At 38.2% G+C, this 19,981-nt stretch overlaps 1 protein-coding gene across 2 annotated transcripts in view; it reads right to left on the bottom strand.

Annotated features, from left to right (window-relative positions):
* ARHGAP21 (Rho GTPase activating protein 21) overlaps positions 1-18,138 on the bottom strand; it is a 37,754-nt gene extending 19,616 nt beyond the window's left edge. The window contains exon 1 of one of the 2 annotated variants that reach the window (XM_087916939.1): positions 17,218-18,138. In XM_087916939.1, coding sequence (XP_087773065.1) covers positions 17,218-17,298 — 81 coding nt within the window. In that variant the 5' untranslated portion in view covers positions 17,299-18,138. Of the gene's footprint in view, positions 1-16,338; positions 17,058-17,217 lie in introns of those variants that run through there. The other variant, XM_087916940.1, reaches the window with a different exon arrangement.
* Between the last annotated feature and the right edge of the window lie 1,843 nt (positions 18,139-19,981).

Here is a 19,981-nt window from a genome sequence, read left to right as displayed (position 1 = left end):
AATCTCATTTGAAAGAAAGGTATAAAATAAAAAGGTCAAGAAGACTGATTTGTTAAGAGAGGAGCAAAACCTTGTACAAATATTTGCATAAGTAGTCTTTGGCGTATGACCATTTGTTCAGTAATTGTTCAAAGCTACAAAGGTACTCAACAAATGACGATTTTAACCAATTCTTGGAGTTCCAACTGTCCTAGCACCCTCCGGGCACTTGACAATTAATTAACACTTACGACTCATTGTAGGATCCTGTGATCCTGTCATTCTAACCACTTACAGCTTTCCAGAAAGTTAATGGGGAAGCTTGCAGGAAGATCCCAGGTCACTGGGGTACTCCCTGACCCTCACATATTCCCCTACCTCTTTTGCATCTATGCTGGCCACTAACACACAGTCCACCTTGACTCTCACACCTCCCTCACACCTTTGTGTGTGACAAATGCCTCTTGTGCACATCCTTACAACCTCGTGGATCCTAACTCTAATCCTTCCCCCCCCCACCCCGCCCTCCCCCAGAGTAGCCTGCTGGTCTGATATTTGCAGTTTCCTGCTAGCTTCCCCACTGACTTTGTCTCTCACCTAACAACCATGGCATTCAATTAAAGATTGCAATTGGGATTGCGGGATCGCTGTCACTAAGCAATGTGATTGTGCATTATGATTACATCCCTTAGTGACAGAAATCCCATCCCCAACTGTTGTCTTAAGTTGAGGACTACTTTTAATATTATGCTTTTATCAGAAAGCAAAACCAAATGGAAAGCTTTTAGCCATGTGTAATATAGTATCTTTACATAACTAAAGGAACGGGAGGTCTATAATGAGGCACCTCAAAGACTGTAGGTCCAGGGTTGTGGGATTTCTAACCACATCCTGAAGTTTAAACCATTATACAACAGCTGTGACTATCAATTCCCTGCCCCTTTCACCTTCTGGTAACCAAAACATTCAAGCATTTGACCACAAGTCCCCATTATCAGCTGCTGCTACTGGTGGCTTACAGTATATCTATAAAATGAATACAGTAATAAATAGTTTGACTTCATAGAACAATAGGTTTGAAAGGAATCTCAGAGCATGGCTGATAGATGAGAAGCCAGCTTTTATTTAAAGATTTCCAGTGAAGCAGACTGATCCTCCTGGCATCTATGCTGAACCAATTTCTTTATAGTTTTAATCCATTATATCCTCTCCTCTGGGGAGGGTGGAATCTGGACCCTCTTCTGTATGTTCTGTTCTTCTCATATTTGAAGACTACTATGAGCTCAACATAACTGAAAACTTTTAACTTTTTACCTTCTTGGGCCAGGCTTCCAAATCTCTCACCCTCATGATAGCCATTTTCTTCCTGATCAATTATTGTATAATTGTTTGTCAAATTTCACCTTTTTACTGCAAGCCTTTTTCTCTCTTCTCTGAAGTATTAGCCAACCACCTACCCATCTCCAGTGTTATGCTGTATGCTAACTGATGAGAATCTCCTTAATTCTATCATCCAAGTAAATGGGTTACCATTTGGTCATGAACAAGATAATAACAAGTAAAAGAAGACCCAGTTTGGTCTAATGATTAAGGTAGCAATCCAGAAACGGGGAGACCATGGCTGGAGTTTGGAGTCCAGCCATAGGCATAAAAGCTAGCTGCGTAACTTTGCCAAATCTACTTCATAGTGTGGTTGTTATTGAGAAATAGAAGAAGAAGGAATATTAGATGTATTTACCACTTTGCATTATTTAAAAAAATAATACAGACAAGAGTTTTATGGCACTCCACATAAAACTTTCCTCTAAATTGAAGCCATTAACAATCTTTGTGCACAATCATTCAGCCAATTTTGGACCTGTTCAATACAGTCAGGACTAGCTGATATCTTATTTTTTTAAGGAATCTAACCAGAGAGACTTTGCCAACATCCAGATCTATTATGTCTAATGCACTCCCCTTATTTATTTAAATTAACTAAAATTATTAAAGGATATTAATATTAACCTGGGTAAGGCAATCCATATTCTGTTCCTGAATTCTATAAACAATTTTACTGTAAATTTACAGAGATTATTAAAGGGATGAGGAAAGAGATAAAAGAAACATGAAGGTGCCATATATAGCCCTGATGAAATGACAAGCAGTGATAAATCATAGGCCATTTGTTGCAGAAAAGTTTAAAACATGTTGAATTCTTTAGGCATCCCAAAGAACATATTCCATTCGTATTTTAAAACTGTAGGAGGACGGACAGAAAAACTCATTAAGCTGAGAAATCAACCCATCTTTCTCCCCAGTAGTTCTAAACATTCAACAGGTTATTAAGTATCCAAGTAGTAAATAAGTATTCAAGATAATGTTTCGTGTAAGAAAATATGCATGCATCTGATAGAATTTAAAATAATGAGTTGCTATTTCTATGATCTATCAGATTAAAGTTCACTTCTTAAATAATTTAGTTTAATCAACTTGGAACTGATCACAGTGATTCATCTCATTACTCTTATGTTAGAGGTGAAAGGGCCTTTGACACAGTCTGGGTGAGGTCCTGATAAACTAGGTGTGCCAACATTAACAATAGAGCCTGCATAGTCGTTCATCCATAGAAATATGTAAGAATCTGAAAGGATTATGGCACAGAATTTGCAGATATAACATCACCGGCTTTTCCAAAAATGCTGACATACTTTGCAATACTGAAGATATGATATTACTGAGGGTAAAGGTAAATTGTGTTTTGCTTGGATATGCAAAATTGCTGCATTCTTAAAAAGAAATTATGGTCTCTGGGCAATATAGAGAGTAAAAATGTAAGCATTTATTTTTATATTCTCTTTTGTTTGATCTAATTTAACTAGTAGTGAGATGGCTTAATATTTGATATTTGAAAAGCAATCACATTTAGAGTTAGTTCTTTACTTATTCCAAGTAAAAAATGGATGTTGTTTCCATTTAACTAGACCACATGTATATATTAGGCATAAAATAAGGTAGAATCACACATAAACCATAGCAATACTTTTAACTATTTATTTCATATGTTATTTGTTTGCTTGTGTTTTTGTTTTGTATCTCACCTTCACTATTTTTACAAATAATTCAAACTGGCAGACATAACCAGCACACCTTTTTCCTTCTATTTCTCCCACAACAACAACCCTGTGAGGTGGAACAAGCTGAGACAGACAAATTGATCCAAAGTCAACAGTTGCCTAACTTCTTGTTCTATACATCAACTGGGGTACAATTATCTTAAAACTAGACTGAGTTAGATTTTCAGTGTGTTTAGGTCCAGAAGGTTCACTGAAATTCCATCAGCATAAAAACTAAAATATACCACTCAACGTGCACCTGATTGATTTTTTAAATAATCTGCTGTGTTCTGAACAAAATAAGCTTTTGATTAATAATCTAACATATACTTTTAAATGTCAATAATTCTTGAATTCAATATTCTTGAATAATATCTATAAAAGGGAAGGTTTCCCATGTTTTATTCAAGATATTTCAGGGAAACTAATTTATTTTTTATTATTTTACAATTGCTTTTATGTTGCTGTAAAGGGAAAATCTTACAAGCTTACAAAGTTAAAACTAAATAACTTAGCAAAATATAAATAATATAATAAATATCAATGACTATAATTAAACCTTCAACAAATCCTATAATTATAGTCAATTGTATCTTTTAATAGTATTCTTTAAATTCTATTTTTGTAATCTTTTTATTACACTGTAGAATATAAATAAGAGCCTTATATAGTAAGAGTAATAATTACACTGATATAGGTAATTCTTGATTTACAATCACAACTGGAACCAGAATTTCTATTGTTAAGCAAAGTGTTGTTTAAATGACCTGCACCTGATTTTATGACTTTTTTTGCCATGATTCTTAAGCAAATAACTGTAGTTAAATGAATCACATGGTCATTAAGGAAATCTGACTTTGCTTGTTAGAAGCTGGCTGAGAAAATCACATGATCTTGGGATGTTGCAATGATCATAAATACATGCTGGTTGCCAAGCACCCAAATTTTGATTCAGTGACCACAATGATCATTGGGGATGCCACTGTGATCATAAATGCGAGGACTGGTTATAAGTCATTTTTCAGTGCCATTGTAACATTGAGGGGTCACTAAATCAATGATCATAAGTCAAGGACTAGCTGTATTTACATAATAGGACTGAAAGCTATTAAGATTGTAATGATTAAAGTAAATTAAAACTTTCAAAATATAAAATTCCTATCAAGTAAAATATGATTTTTGAGAGGTAAATGGCAGAGCATTGCTTAAATTGTAGAATGATGATGAGTATAATTTTGAGCTACTGTGAGGTATGTTGAATTAATTTATAAAATGAAAAAGAGAGGGAGGAAAACTTGGAGGTTAAATACTTATCAGTATTTAGCAGTTCCTTTCGCTTTCTCTTTTGATATAAATTGCAATACAGTGGAGACTCAACGATATTAAGCTCAACGATCCAGACAGCCAGGGTTTTTTTTACAGCTTTCTGAATATTACCTATGAGAATACTGTTCTTATTTTAAATTCTGTAGGAAGAGAACTCTAACAGAGACACTGGAGTATAGTACCCAATTGGTATAAATGTAAACATAATAAGCAAAAACCCAAGAATATAAATAAATAATAAAATCTCCACAGAAAAATCAGTAAGAATATTAAAGCTTTAATTCTGGTGGAGGGGAAATCTGATGTCAAAAAAAATTATGTAACAAGGGCATTCCACTAATAAAAAAAAAACCAATACAGAACTTTTCTTTCAGCTATCCATTTCACCCTTAAGAGCTATAGAATTTATAGCAGCGTAGTATTTGTTTAGCTTTGGAAAAATTGCTGTCTAAAAGAGACAGAAATATTATTGCCAAACAGATATTGAAAAATCCAGTGCTGAAGCACAATTTTATTTCCAATGCTTCCATAATTATCAGAATGATTTGATACACACAATAGTTATTTGATAATTGACTATAAGTCAATTAAAAGTCCAATTGGATAAAGTGAAAGGCTATAACTCACAGTTATTTCAGATAAGTGTTGGTCAATATAGTTCTAACATCCAATGAATAAATCCCTTGGTTTAGACCAGGGATCCCAGTCTAGTAACCTTAAGATGTGTTGGCTTCAATTTCTATATTTGGGGGAATGGGGTGTAATGGTTCAATGGTTAAAGACACTGAGCTTGTCAGCTTAATGCTGACAGTCTGGATGCAAGATCCAAGGGCTATGTGACAGGATGAGCTCCTGTTATTTGCCCTAAGATGTTGCCCACTTAGCAGTTTGAAAGTATGCAAATGCAAGTAGATAATAGGTACCATTTTGGTGGGAAAGTAACAGCATTCTGTGCACCTTTGGCATAAGCCACATAACCACAAAAATGTCTTCGGACAATGCTGGCTCTTCGGCTGTGAATCAGAGATGAACATCGCCCCCTAGAATCGGACACAAATGGACATGGGAAACCTTTACTATTACCTGCTTTACCTACATATTATCTACTTAACAGAATAATTATATTTGTACCTTTGGATAAATATGCCTATTTATAATGCAATGCCTCTCCTGTTTCTATAATTAAAAAAATCATTAACGCTTTGGTTAAATATGCAGATAAGTGATATCTCCAATGACTAGTATGTTAAGATGTTAATAAGACATAATGATGCTCCTTAATAAACGTCCTTTTTCCTCCAACTGACGACATCATTATGAAAAGAGTAAATACAAAAAGAATAAGACTTTGGAGAAACGCAATAAAAAAGACATTAGTTAGCAAATGTCAATGTATACATATAAAGAGCACCAACAGTTTGGTATAATGATTAAAATGGTGCACTAAAAACCAGAAGGCTGTAAACCAATCAGCCTCACCAGTCAACCTACAACATGGGTTTGCTATTGTGAAGAAAATAAGAGGAAGGAGCATTAGTTATACTTTCGGCCTTGAGTTATACATTAAAATGTGGGACAAAAATATTTTACATAAAAATAATTTATTAATATTGCAGTAGGCTTTAGATGCCTACTATTAGTATACCCTGTGTATAGCAAGTTTGATTTTCCGTTATCCAAAAAGCTGTCAGTATTCACAGTATACTTGCTAGAAGTTGATCTAAAATGACACACCAATCCATTTACTGTTTAGTATTCAAACTGAGGTGGCATGCTGGCCTAGTGGTTAAGATGCTGGACTGGAAAGTCAGCAGTTTGAGACCCAAGCACCACGTGATGGGGTGAGCTCCTGTTCTTGCCCCAGTTCGTGCTGTTTGAAAGCATGTGAAAGCAAGTTGATAAATAGGTACCACTTTGGTGGGAAGGTAACAGGGTTCCACGCACTTTGGCATATAATCATGCCAGTCACATGACCACAGAAGTGCCTTCAGAAAACGTTGGCTCCCTTGGCTAGGAAATGGAGATGAGCACTGCCCATAGAGTCATATACGACTAGACAGGAAAACTTTACCTTACAATCTTTGCCACTTCTTGACTTTCTTCAGACTTAGAATTATATCTACACCTTGAGTGAAACCCCCTACAAAAAGAAATACTGTACTTCTAAAATGTATCAAAGTGATGAGAAAATTAAGTTAACTGAGAATAAAGCTTAAAGTTTCAAAACACATCAGAGAACTAGCCTTTTATGGAAATCAAGTAGCATTTTAATTTGTAGAGAATTACTAAAACGTGCTCGCAGTGGCCTATGCAGGAAACCACAAGTAATGTCAAACTTGGGGAGGGAGCATCATCATACAGATGGCACTATCATACATTTGTATCGCTCTATCTGGTGAAAGAACATAAATTATAATGTTTGTGTGATTAATTCATGTGCTTTTTTTCATCTGCCTCCTAGTGTTCTCACTGTGTGGATAAGCATGTGTACTCAGAATAGAAAGGCATCAGGAGCAGTTCAAAATGACAGATGGTTTGGTAACTTTTTTCAGTGAGTGAAAATTAAAAAAAAAACATGCTACTGAGAAACTAGAAAAAGGTTAATTAACCCAAAATTGGTCCTTTAATGACAAAAATATTAAATTGTGAATTAATATAACTTCTATCCTTCTGTCTTGTACAGTCTCAAAGCGGAATATAAAACCCTTATTTCAACTTCCAAGCTATGCAGAATTTTTTGTTATGTCTGAATCTAGCTCTGTTTAGTTTACAAGTCAATGCCTGGTATATTGTTCCTGGAATCCCAAACAAAATAAGCTTTGATTTGCAAGATGCTGCCATTCAAACCAGATCACAATGCCAGAAATGCCACTCAAGTTGCAGTAAATAGGTTATCATTATAGATAACAGAATCACAGGCAGGGGTGGGATTCAAATTTCTTAACAACCGGTTCTGTGGGCCTGGCCTAATTTGTGGGTGTGGCTTGGTGGTCATGTGACTGGGTGGATGTGGCTTGCTGACTGGGGGCTGACTTGGTCATGTGACTGGGTGGGTGTGGCTTGTACATAAATATTGTAAATATTTATGTAAATAGTGTGTGTGTGTGTGTGTGTGTGTGTGTGTGTGTATGTGTGTGTGTGTATGTTTTCTTAAGTTTTCGCGGGTACTTACATGTAAGGCATTCAGCTTTGTTCGGGTATTTTCCCATGTCATTGTAGTTGTGCTTTTAAAGTTGTAGCAACGTTTTGGCAGAATCTCATCTGCCATCATCAGGCTTCTGTATAGTGTTCATCTGGATGAACACTATTTCTCAGATAAACACTATACAGAAGCCTGATGATGGCAGATGAGATTCTGCTGAAATGTCGCTACAACTTTAAAAGCATTAACTATAATGACGTGGGAAAATACTCCGAATAAGCTGAATGCCATATATATATATATATATATATATATATATATATATATATATATATATATATATATATATATATATATATATATAAAATACCCGAACAAAGCTGAATGCCATATATATATATATATATATATATATGTTTTCTGAGGTTCTGGGTATTTGTATGTGGATCTTTGGTTGTTCGGGTTTCTCCCGCGTAAGATTCGAAGTATCTAGGCAACGTTTCGATGAAGTCTCATTCATCATCTTCAGGCTTCTGTCTCCGGCTCTGTGCTTCTCAGAGTAATGGAGATTGCAGTTGCTTCCTCCTTTTAACTGCCAGTGGGGTGGGACTTGATTGGGTGGGGGCTTGGCTGTGTTCTGATTGGGTGGGGGTGTGTTCTCATTGGTAGGGGTTTGGCTGTGTTCTGATTGGTTGGGGTTAGCCGTGTTCTGATTGGTTGGAGGCGTGTTCTGTTCAGGTGGGGGCTTGGTTGTGCTCAGGTTAGTCTTAGTTGCTGGGGGATTTGAGCTGGAGAGTTGTGATCTGGCTGTTTGGCTTCTAGTTCGTGGTCCTGCTGCATCTTCATAGTGGGTGTCGGTTTGCTTCATGTATGGCTCAGAGGGGTTTGAAGTAGGTAGTGATGCAGCTGCAGTGCAGCTTCTGGTCCATGGTCGTTTCTCATTTTCTGAATGGGTGGGAGTCTGTTTTCTACATGGAAGTGTGGTGGTGGCATCTTGTGTGGCTCTTATGGGTGTGGGTCCGGTGTCCTTCTTCATGTTAGGTATTCGTCTGTTCATGAGGGCGGGTTTCCAAATGGCTGGAAGGCGGGAGGTGTCATCTCGTTTGTTCATGCTGTGTGGGCGTTTAATCAGAGTTCATGCTGTGTGGGCGTTTAATAATCAGAGAAGCCATAGAGATACTTTGTATACTTTGTATTTTATCTTACAAGCTAATAAAAATGTTAAACTTTAGAAGTTTGCTGCAGCATTGTGCAACCTTGCTAAGGCAGCAAAATGGAGTTTGTGTTGCAGCTGCTATTTTGCCTCTGCTCGCAAGCAAGTGGGGCAAAATGGCAGTTGCTTCCAAGATGCTGCCGGACAACCAGGGACAAATTGCTCTATTTTGCTGCCTTAACTCAGATGTGCAAGTCTGGAGACATTTTCTGTAGTGTTCAGAAGCTCTCTACAGCACAGTGCAACCTCATTAAGGTAGCAAAATGAATTAGTTGTCCCAGGGCTGCATGGGATAATTCTGGAAGTAGGGGTGCAATTTAGCCAGTGGAAGCATAACAGTTGCTTCTGAATTTTCCCCACTGAGGGACAAAGCGAGCTGTTACTTTGCTAGACAAGTCAGCACAGCCTTTTAAGGCCCAGAGTAGAATGGGTCTCTTGGCCGCACAAAATTATTCTGGAAGCAGCCATCATTTTTCCAACAGTCGAATCACATTCTGGTAGCAGTAGATATTGCTGCCGTTTCTGGAATTGTGCCACATGGCCACATGCTGAAGTGAGCCACTCTAGCACTCTGGAAGGCCTTGGAGCTTTTCGAAAGGTATGCCAGGAGGGTATTTGGTCTGATGGAAATCAGGCCTAAGGGGGGATCCAGTGGGAGTGGGAAAGGCCTGTGGGGATCTGGAGGGGAGGGACAGGAAGCAGAGCACAGGGGATCTTGAGGGGGAAGCCTAGGGATGACTGGTGGAAGCGGCCTGGGCCTGGACCAGGTCTCCAAGAGCCTTCCCTGCCCCGAGACACTCCATGCTCCACTTAATGACTTGCATGTTCTTTTAACGATTCACTGAAGAGAGCAGGGATGGGAGAACCATTAAGTGAGACATTTCATTTAACAGCGATCACGACATGCACCCATAATGGGCAGACTTCATTATAATCGTATCTTGAGAATTACCTGTATGACATTCCAAAACATTAGATCACCTCATATAGATGTTGCCGATCACTGGAGATAAGATGAATCCCTGTGGGATAGGGTTGCTATATAAGTCAACCTGGATGCTATATAATAGTTCAACACTACCTTCATACAGTAGCTCCCACAATAGCATCTTCTGAATATAGCCCAATAGAAAGAACCAATTCCATTATAAAATTGCACCATAAATCCCCCCAAATACTATTACTGATGGTACTGAATTTTACTAAAGAAGTCTAGGAAAATTTACAGCTAGTCTTTCATGAAACACCAAAGTCCATTATTTTTTTCATATATGATAGCCACTAAATCCCTGATTTAAATGATTTCAGATATATTTCAGTTATATCTAAAACTATGAAACTGTCACTTTTTTGATTATCTTTTCCAAAAATAGGTAAAACTGGCCTATAATTGTTAGCTGCCCTGAATCAAGGGAAGAAATTTTTAAGTGAAATCTTGTCTCCTGTGGAGATCAAAGAAAAAATTAGCCCCTAGTTTTTCCACATAACTTGTCCACATCATCGAGGCCAACAGGCTGAGAAGAAATCAAAGCAACAGGACAAGTGATGGTTGAAATTATGTTTCTGTATTCTGCCCTAATACTGGAGTCCACGTTAAGGGAAATATTAATTTTTCCCACATAAGATTGTTCTATTCCCTATTCTCAAATATTTGGATGGATGTTTCAAATATAGTACATTAAAACTATACTGCATTGTTCTATGTTGATAGACTGAAGCAGTAAAGATAGTCACTGTTTAGCAACTGCATTATAGAATAACTGAGTGTGTTGAAAAAATAGCTTGCAAACAATCCTCATATTAACAAACTCCGCAGGCCTGTAAAGGCAAGCTGAAGTAAAATAAGCACAACTGCAGTTTAACTTAGTAACCATTTCACTTAATAAATGTTGCCATGGTCACTAAACAAAATCTACTTGTAATTATTTTCACTGTCCCTACTGTGGCACGATAAGACTTCAAGACTCTCCAAAACAAGAGGTTGAGTTAGAGGGTCATGAATTAAGATTTGGATGGCACGCTTATTTATGAAATCGTAAAGTTAAAGTAAACATTGATTTCAACAATCGTTTTCTTATATGAGCCATCCTGAAGGTCTGAAACAAATATGAACTAATGTTTCCTGTGAAGATGCCTCTTTGGATGTCAATGTGGGAAGGCTCTTTTAGAAAAGACGGTCAGACTTATGATCAAGTAATACTTTTTAATATGGTGAACCTACCCTCAAATCCAAAGAGGAGCTGAAATTAAAAGGGCTTGTCTGCCATTGGCTTACATATTTACAATTGAAAGAAAAATTTAAATTAGATTTTAAAAAGTTATGGATTTGATTGCATATAAAATGAACTGGAAACTCTACACATAGTCCTCGACTTGCCACAGTTCGTTTAGTGACCTTTCAAATTTACAACATAATTTTTTTAAAAAGTGGTTAATGATCGTTTTTCAACTTATGATGGTTGCAACATCCCCATGGTCACATGATCAAAATTCAGATGTTTGGCAAACGACTCATATTTATGACGATTGTAATATCTTGGGTTCACATGATCACCTTCTGTGACCTGATGAGCAAAGTCAAGGAAGAATCCGGATTCACCTAACTATCGTGTTACTAACAACAGCTGCAGTGATTCACTTAACAACTGTAGTAAGGTCGTAAAATGAGGCAAAACTCACCTAACAAAGGTTTCATTTAACATAAATATTGGGCTCTGCTGTGCTTGTAAGTTGATGAGTACTTGTATTTTATGTTAACAACGAACATATTATTGCTAAGGTTTATAAATTGTTATTGAAATTGAATTTGGAGAATGAACATGTATAATTCAATGGGAAAAGAATTTTGGACAAAATTTAATGCTTGAATGATAGGAAAACATGTAAAGAAAGCATTTTAAATTCATTTTAAATTATAATTTAAAATAAAATTTTACCGCTGGTATGTCATAGTAGATAAATTGTCAAAAATGTATAAAGCTACTTCAAATGTGTGCTGGAAATGTAAATATAAAGGTAAAACCAGAGACTTTTCTTTTAGGCTTAATGGATAAAGATCTTGAAAAAAAAAGGTTGGGGCTTTGATTTTATATATGCTGACAAAAGCAAGAATGTTCTATGCACTAAATAATAATTCTCACAATGGATGATTGGCTGCAAAAAGTTAGCAGAAATGGCTAAATTCACTACTTTAATTAAAGAAAAGGATACAACCAACTTTCTTTCTATTTGGAAATTGCTTTTGGATTTTGTGCTTGAAGTAGAAAAAAACGACGCTTTGGTTTTGGGTTTGCTGATTAGAAGGTTTGTTACAGAAATAGTATATATTATTTTGTAAAAGAAAACAGTTGAGGCTATATGTTCTTACCTTATTGTACTGCGCTAACAAGAGTTGGAAGTCAATGCATTTTCTTTTCCCTTGTACCCTACACTTTTTTTCTTCCCCTACTTTCCTATTATTTTTATTTGTAACCTATAAACTAATACAAAATTGTGAATCAGTTGACGCAAGGTTGAGTCTCCCCCCGCCCCACCAAATTCCTATATATTCCACAGACCAGCCAAACAAAGACAGCATGTCACACAAATAATATGGGAAATTCCTTAAGCACATTAACAAAATTATCTGCTTCCATTAAAAACCATTTTAGCGAGTACCTACCATTACAGGTTTTTATACCAACAATATAAAATTGACCTAGGAAACTGGGTAACCATGACAACAATCACACAGAAATCTACCATCTTTAGATTTATAGATAGATATAAAGTGTGTGTGTATATATATGTGTGTGTGTATACAAACACACACACACACACACACACACATATACTTGTACTAATACTGTGGCTCTCAGAGAGGGCGTTCATCTTTATAGTGAACTTGCACAGTCAGGAGCTGCTAAGGACAAGAAATCCTGACTGCTCCTGACTGGGCAAGATCGCTATAAAGACCATCTTAGCTTGCTCAAAAAGAGACGTTATACAGCATCTCTACATCCAGATGGTATCAGAAAATAGCACCATCCATCCAAAATTGGCAAACTGTCAGATGTCACATCTGTTCAGAAACATGAAACCTGTCTGATTTTAATTCCTAATTTACCTATACCATGGAATAACCTGGAGAGAACAGCTACAAAAGACTAACTCCATCCCATCCCCATCATCTCACTCAGGTCTTCATGGTACATGCCACCTTCATGCTTCATTCAGAAATAAATCCAGGACACAAGTTGCTTTACCAGTAGTTGACCTGGGAACAAAGAATAGGGTTTTTAAGTTGGGGGGGCCCAACCCTATTATCATTTTGACTTTTTTCAAGTTGCAGCTTAAAAAAATAATTGAGACCAGCCTTGATGAGACTTTAGAAATACAAACTCACTTGAATGATCTTTTAATACTCCCAAATTAGAAACAACCATGTTCAAGCTCTCTTCCTCTGCTCTCTCTATTAATAAGATTGCAATCCATTTATGAACATGTACCTTACCAAATCCAGAGAGAGAACAAATTCTGAGTAAATACACATATGATCAATTTGAAATTCTTTAGTTGTGTGTGTATTTAAGTATATACAATATATGTTTGAGTATATGTGTATGCAGATATAAATATCACATACACACACACACACGCACACAAACAGAGTTACATTAGAGTATATTATTGAAATGAAAAAGAATTAACACATAATTCCCCATATTGTAAGATACATTCAACACTGGAATAAAAGACCCCATAGCAAGGAAAGATTGAAGGCAAACAAGATCTAGGCAGAAGAAGGACATCATGACTTCAAAATCTAAGGGACTGATTTGGACAAAACAGTATTTTTTCCTGTGGTTGTTGATAAAAATAGAATCGCCAACTTGATCACCAATGTCCAATGACAGATATGGCACAAAAAGAAGACAGCAATTCCTAAAGACATTCATAAATCCTATATTTGAAGCAACAATCCCTACAAAACAAGGGCAAAACTCCATGAATACAATTTGATTTTATTGTATCATTAATTTCTTAATAAATTGAACACTGATAATAGATATTATTTCAATAACACTATTATTTTGTTCAGGTGCACTGAAATTCCTTTCTTAAAACTTATTCTCATCATATGTATCTTATTGCATATTATTATGGGATTGTGTTTGAAGACAAGAATTAAAATTTATGGCAGTTATATTCATAAAATATTGTTGATTCATAATGTTTTAAGAAGCTGCTACACTCTGAGCCAACTAAATAATTATGACTATAAATTTGCATATTTGTATAACAATACTCAGAAGTACTTTTGTGCTATCTATTTGATGCATATTGATATATGTGTAAGTACACTTCTTTAAATTGTGGACACATGCCAGAATTTTTTTCAAAAAAACAAAACACACATACCATATAAAGGACAAAGTCAATATTAGGAAATGTTAGATGGAGTCCTATTAATATTTTGCATTATAAACTTTTCAACTAAAGGTTAATAAGACAACGTAAAGGCATGAACAATTTCTCATTTCATTTTAAATTGGTCGAAGCTAGTACAGTTATTTCTAGTAGAAAAAAAGTTATAATTAGCTTTTAAATATGTATTATAGTAAGTGTTATCTTCTTCAATATAAGTGGAAAAAATGATAATATTTCCTTTTGGATCTTTCAAATTTTATTTTCTGCACAAACAAATCTCTAAACTGAAATATGTCTTTTGCTACCTGTTCATATTCAACAAGTGACTCTAAGGTGTAAAGGCAGCAAAACCATAGTATCCTATTTGTTGAAATGTATTATCATCAAAATAAAACCAGTTCAGGTATCATCCTGCCTAATTATCAACTCATTATTGTTCATCCCTAGAACAACTGCATGGACTGAGAGGACCCTCGTTTTCCTTTCTCTAGGTGGAACTACTTATGATTCAGTATTCACTTCTAAAGGAGAAAACAAAACCAGAACCAGTTAGCATTAATGAATCAATGAAATAAAACAAAATTAAAACATATTATTTCAAATTATGCACTGGGTCTCTACTTTACTCTATCATCACTATAGAGTTGCTAAAGCTCATTCATTCAAAATGCATTCCAAAAGTATTAGTCATTTATATATCACCAAAACCATATATTCAACTATAATGTAAAATTGTTAGAACTGTCTCCACAGATCACTTCAGTTATTTTGGATGTCAATTATACATCATCTTCAGCTATGCCACAATTAACACTTATAGTATTCTAGTAAAAAAAAGTTACATTTCATTTCAAAGAGATTCATTTTTAACTGTAGGTACAGAACTGCTAAAAGTGATTTCCTGAACCAAATCTGGGATTTTTTTTTTAAAAAAAGGACTATTATTTTTATCAAATATATGGTCAGAAATAAGGTTATAGATTAATTTTTTTCCTTATCCTGAACAAATATTCCAAATAAAGACTACACTGCAGGATACAGATCTAATGGAATTCTGTGGAAAGGTATAGAACTCAGTCGGTGCTGGAGAACAGCACAAGTCGGTAGAAATTATTATTGTTACTGTAATAAACAACACAATATTTCAGGATAGAATATATTCATCCCTGTCCCCCAAATAGAATATATGGACTGACGTTCAGTTCCAAAAAGGACAAAAAAAAAGCATTCCATTAATTTCCATTAAACTTGAAGTTGCCTTTTAAAAAACAGAAGCTAGTTCAATTAATTGTTATCACTTTACTTATTTTGTATGCCTCAACTGCAAGGGATTAATTATGGTTTACCATAGTAATGATAGATGGATTATTTAAGTAATGGTCCACAACTTCTACTTAGTGGAAGAGTTATTGAGAAATAAAATCTCAATCAAGCAGTCCTTTTTTCCCTTTCATTTCCTAATAATAATATTTTCGGACATAAATAACATGGGGCTGGAGAACTAAGAATCCATTACCCTGTTGCCAAAAAAAGAAAAGAAAAGAAAGAAAAACAAAAACAAAAAGCATTTGAAATGCAAAGCCTTAAATATAAACAATGACAGTTCCTGGTAATAATTTTCTATATAGCACTTACCCAGCCCAGGTATTATAGTAAAAGCAATTCTTTTAAGAATGAGCTTACAATACCATAACACCTTTTGGTTCTTTTACATTAAAGCACAAGGTAAACCAAGGACAAAACAGTAGAAGCTGTTTTAAAGCTACCTTTCTAAATTAACTCTATATTTAAAAAGTGTAAATTACATTTCTCAAGAAGACATTCAAAATAAATAAGCTCCACCGGCTTCCCTAATACTAACAAATACACACAATTTATAAGCAAAGCTCAAAGCTTTACATGTAGAAAATTAAACATTCATACACCATATGCTTTCACACTCCGCATCCACTGAGACACCCGCACAATACTCTGGCATGCCGATCCAAAATGCACTCTTCCTAGCATTTCTAAGTAAAAAAGAGTCACTTTTGATACTTACGGCTGGCAAAGATCTAATGTTTTTATGTGCCACTGGGATGCAGGGTTGAATTGAAATCGTTGGCTTTCTAAGGACAAGCCTGCTTAATTTGCAAAGTGGCAATTCCACGGTTAAGCCCAAGAAAAATACACACCTTTTCCAATGTGAGATCCATGGACTAGTATCCCAGCAGCAGAGCCGGGATGGGTGGGAGAGCCCCGGGAAGCTGTTGGAGTAGGCTCTCGTGAAAAAGAAGGGAAGGAAATATGTGTGTACTGTACACACACAGAGGCACCAGAGGGAGGGAAAAATAGAACAGTGTCATTCAAGGGCTTCACGAGAGAGAGAAAGGGGGGGGGACCTGGGAAAGACTGCACCGCCCCCTCTCTCCCTCCTATCAGATCAATGGGACAAAGAGAAAGGGGGGAGGGCAGAGAAAGGAAAGTCTGGGGGCTGCCTTTTCTAAAAGGGTTTTCCAGAGGGGGCAGGCGAAGGGCTGGAAGAAGCCAGATCTCCCTCCCTTTATCAACAAGGGGAGGTCCCGCTATGGCATCCCAAACAACCCCCGCCGCCCAAAGGAGTAAACGGGGAAAGAAGGGCGAGGAAAAAGTAGAGCCGATCTCTTGCCCCGGGCCTCTGCGTCCTGTCAGGACCAGGAACCCATCCAGCCTCCAAAAGCGGGAGGAAAGGGGAGCGGAGCCGCGTCTCGGCTACAAACTTCCCCCCGCCGCCACCTCTTTTTCCCGCCCCTTTTCCCTCCCCGCCTCATTCGAGGGTCGGGCGGCCGAGAGCAACACACGCCGCTCCAACGACTCCGGGACGGGAAGGCAGGAAGCAGGCAGGCCCACAGGGATGGGGCGGCCATTAAAGCCGCTCCAATCCGAGCCTTTCCCCGCGCGCGGCTGCTGCAACCGAACCGCCCCCACCGCGGCTTCCCTCATAAACACCGTGGTGGCGTTCGCCCCAGCCTTTGCCCGTCGCCCCACGGCTGGGATCGGGTCCAGCCCCACCCCCACGCCCTCCGGGGTCTTACCTGGCTGCATTTCTCGTGGACTTCGGCTGCCGAGGAGTCTCTTTTCCACCAGAGTTGCCCCACTGCCCAACGGCTCGCCATTATTTCAGACTCCAGTTACAATGGGATAAGAAAAAGAGGGAGGGGAGTCAACATGGGGTGTTTGTGGATGCGGGGTTGGTGGGGATGTGGGGGGGGGGAGCGTTGTCGGGCGGCAAAAATAGGCTCCCGAGGGAGGATGTGGGGCTGGAGGCAAAAGCAAAAGAAAAACACGGCTGTCCACATGCACCAAGGAAAAGGGGTGCAGCCACTCCCACCTGAAAGAAAGATAGCGCTCAAGCTGGAAAAAGACCCGTCTCTGACTTTTGGGAAAGAGCAAAAGAAAAAATGTTTTTAAAAGAGCGCTGTCCAGCACGCAAATTCTAAGCAAGCCTCGCCTCCACAATGGGGTCCAGAAGGAAAGGGATCTTCCTTGTCCAAAAAGCCCTGCGAGAGAGAGAGAGAGAGAGAAAAGGGGGAGAGCGCAGTGTAAGATCCCGCTGGACTTTTCTCCACCGGTCGCCCCGGCGAGAAGAAAAAGGAAAGGAGGGAAAGGGGTGGGGTGAGGGATGTGTCAGTGGCCGGGCAAAAGCCGCCGCCGCCGCCGCCTGCTCCCGCTGCCGCCCGTCCCTTGTTAGGCTAATTGCATTGGCTCGTCATCTTCCTCTTCCTCCTCCTTTGCAAAGCCTTAGCGCTTAGGAGAGGGCGGAGGAGAGCAGAGGCGCTTGCCGCTGCCTCCTTCGGGCGCGCACGCATGCACCCGTGTCTGAAGCATTGAGGAAAGAGGGGAGGAGGACACCCATATATACAAGTTGTCCAAGGACAGGGAAATAAATCAAGATTCCCGCCCCTCCCCGTGACCGGCATTTCCTTCTCAGGCGACGGGGGAGCGCAAGGTCCGGGCCAGGTTGGCGAGGGGACCGGATGCTCCTTTGGAGAAGCTCAGGAATTTGAAAACTTTTCTGCCCGATCCTGCCAGGCATGTGACACGGAAGTCTTGCCTGCTGCATACGCTTTTGGCACACAGTTTGAACCGGCCCAGGCCGATTGCAACCTGAAGCGGGGAGAGGGGAGGCGGGGAGAAGCCATCGATCAGGGGAAGCTTTGCTCGACTCTTAAGTCCAATAAGAGGTCCAAATTGCCCTTCTCAGGTATGCTGCCCAGCGCGCAGCGCTGTGTCTTCCGCCTTTCTACAAATGAGGACTGCTTTTCGGTGGGTAGTTCACGGCCGGTTGGCTTCGAAATTCGAATCCAAAAATACTGTAATTCCCTCCTCTCTTTCCACCAATGCAACACCTTGGCAAAACTGCACAGCACCTTGTCTTCCTACATTTCCCAAACGGAAGTCACCTCTCCCTGCCCGAGGGAGTCCTAACTCTGTTTCTAAATTCTTTAAACGTGCTTGCCTCACAGCGAGTAAGCCTAAGGCTGCTAGGAAAAGGCGCTGCTTTTAACACGGAAGAAAAACACAGGGATCAAAACTTCTTAAATAAAGAAGTTATTTTACTCTTTTTTTTTTTAAAGCAAACAAAGCATTTACATTGCCCCGCTGCCCTAGGCAATTTACAGGAGTGCCAGCTGCACCCAGGTCTGCTCTAGCTGTCAGCCGCACGATAGGTGCTTTTATGTGCTGCTGAAAGGGGGAGGTGGGGAGACAATTAGTTTATATATATATTTAATATAAACCTTTTTCCAGTATAGAGCAAGAACTTCTCTTCCGGGAGGGGGAAAGGCAGAAAACCGCAAGGCAAATTATATACCCATTTATTGTTTGCCGGACATTACACGTATCTTCAGCCAATCTGTTTGACAGGGCGAGGCAAACCAGGTGTATTTGCGTAACCCGCTCCCCCCACACGCAGCATTAAAAATATAGCCAAGAGCGCTCCGCTGGAGCTTAACAATTCAGAAAGTAACACGACGTCTTAGAGTTGCGGGGTCTTCTCAATTACTTTTCAGAGTTCCTATGTCCCTAAGCTAAGAAAAAAGCAGAACTGAATGGCTCCTCAAACCAACTTTGATAAAAAGCGTAGAAGCAAACTTCCCTGAAAAAGAATGCCTAATTTAGTATTTTATTTTCCACCTTCCTCTAACTCTTACATATATTCAAATACACTCTGATTGTTAATGGGTGATCATCTAAAGGTACTATATTTAAGTGTGCCTCCAAACTTAATCAAAGATCAGTTTTCAAAGATTTTAACATTGTGAAAGGAATGGATGAGAGAAAGATGCTTTAAAATATCAGATTCACCCCATAACTTAATGCTTATGGTGCATTTGCTTGCAAATTTTTGTTGAAACCTCAGTGAGAATGGTTTTCAATTGTACTACATTTCATAGCAGCCTTTGTGTGTGTGTGTGTGTGTGTGTGTGTGTGTGTGTGAATTTCAAGTAATTTACCACTTTCTTTTCACGATGGAAAAAGTGTATTTAAATACAAAGTGACAAATATTAGCACAACATTTTATTGATTAGAATCCACAAATGTCTGAAGCATGTGAGATAGAAGGTCACATAGTACAGCAATGAAATGTAAATGTAGTTCAGTAATTATTTTAATAAATATAGAGAATATAAATTCTAGATTGATATCCCACCTTTTCTTATGGAGCTCAAGATAGCAACCATAGTTGCCTGGCTGCCTTAAATAGCTGCCATATAGCTGTTATGGGGAACTCATCTAATCTAGTGGTTACAGCATCAAACTAAAAACTAGTAGAATGTGAGTTCTAGTTTCACCTTA

Source organism: Pseudonaja textilis, chromosome Z, assembly GCF_049901715.1.
Source record: "Pseudonaja textilis isolate UNSWEBS1 chromosome Z, rPseTex1.2, whole genome shotgun sequence".
Classification (NCBI taxonomy): domain Eukaryota; kingdom Metazoa; phylum Chordata; class Lepidosauria; order Squamata; family Elapidae; genus Pseudonaja; species Pseudonaja textilis.
The sequence above is the reverse complement of the archived record's forward strand: the minus strand, read 5'-3'. Positions and strand labels throughout refer to the sequence as shown.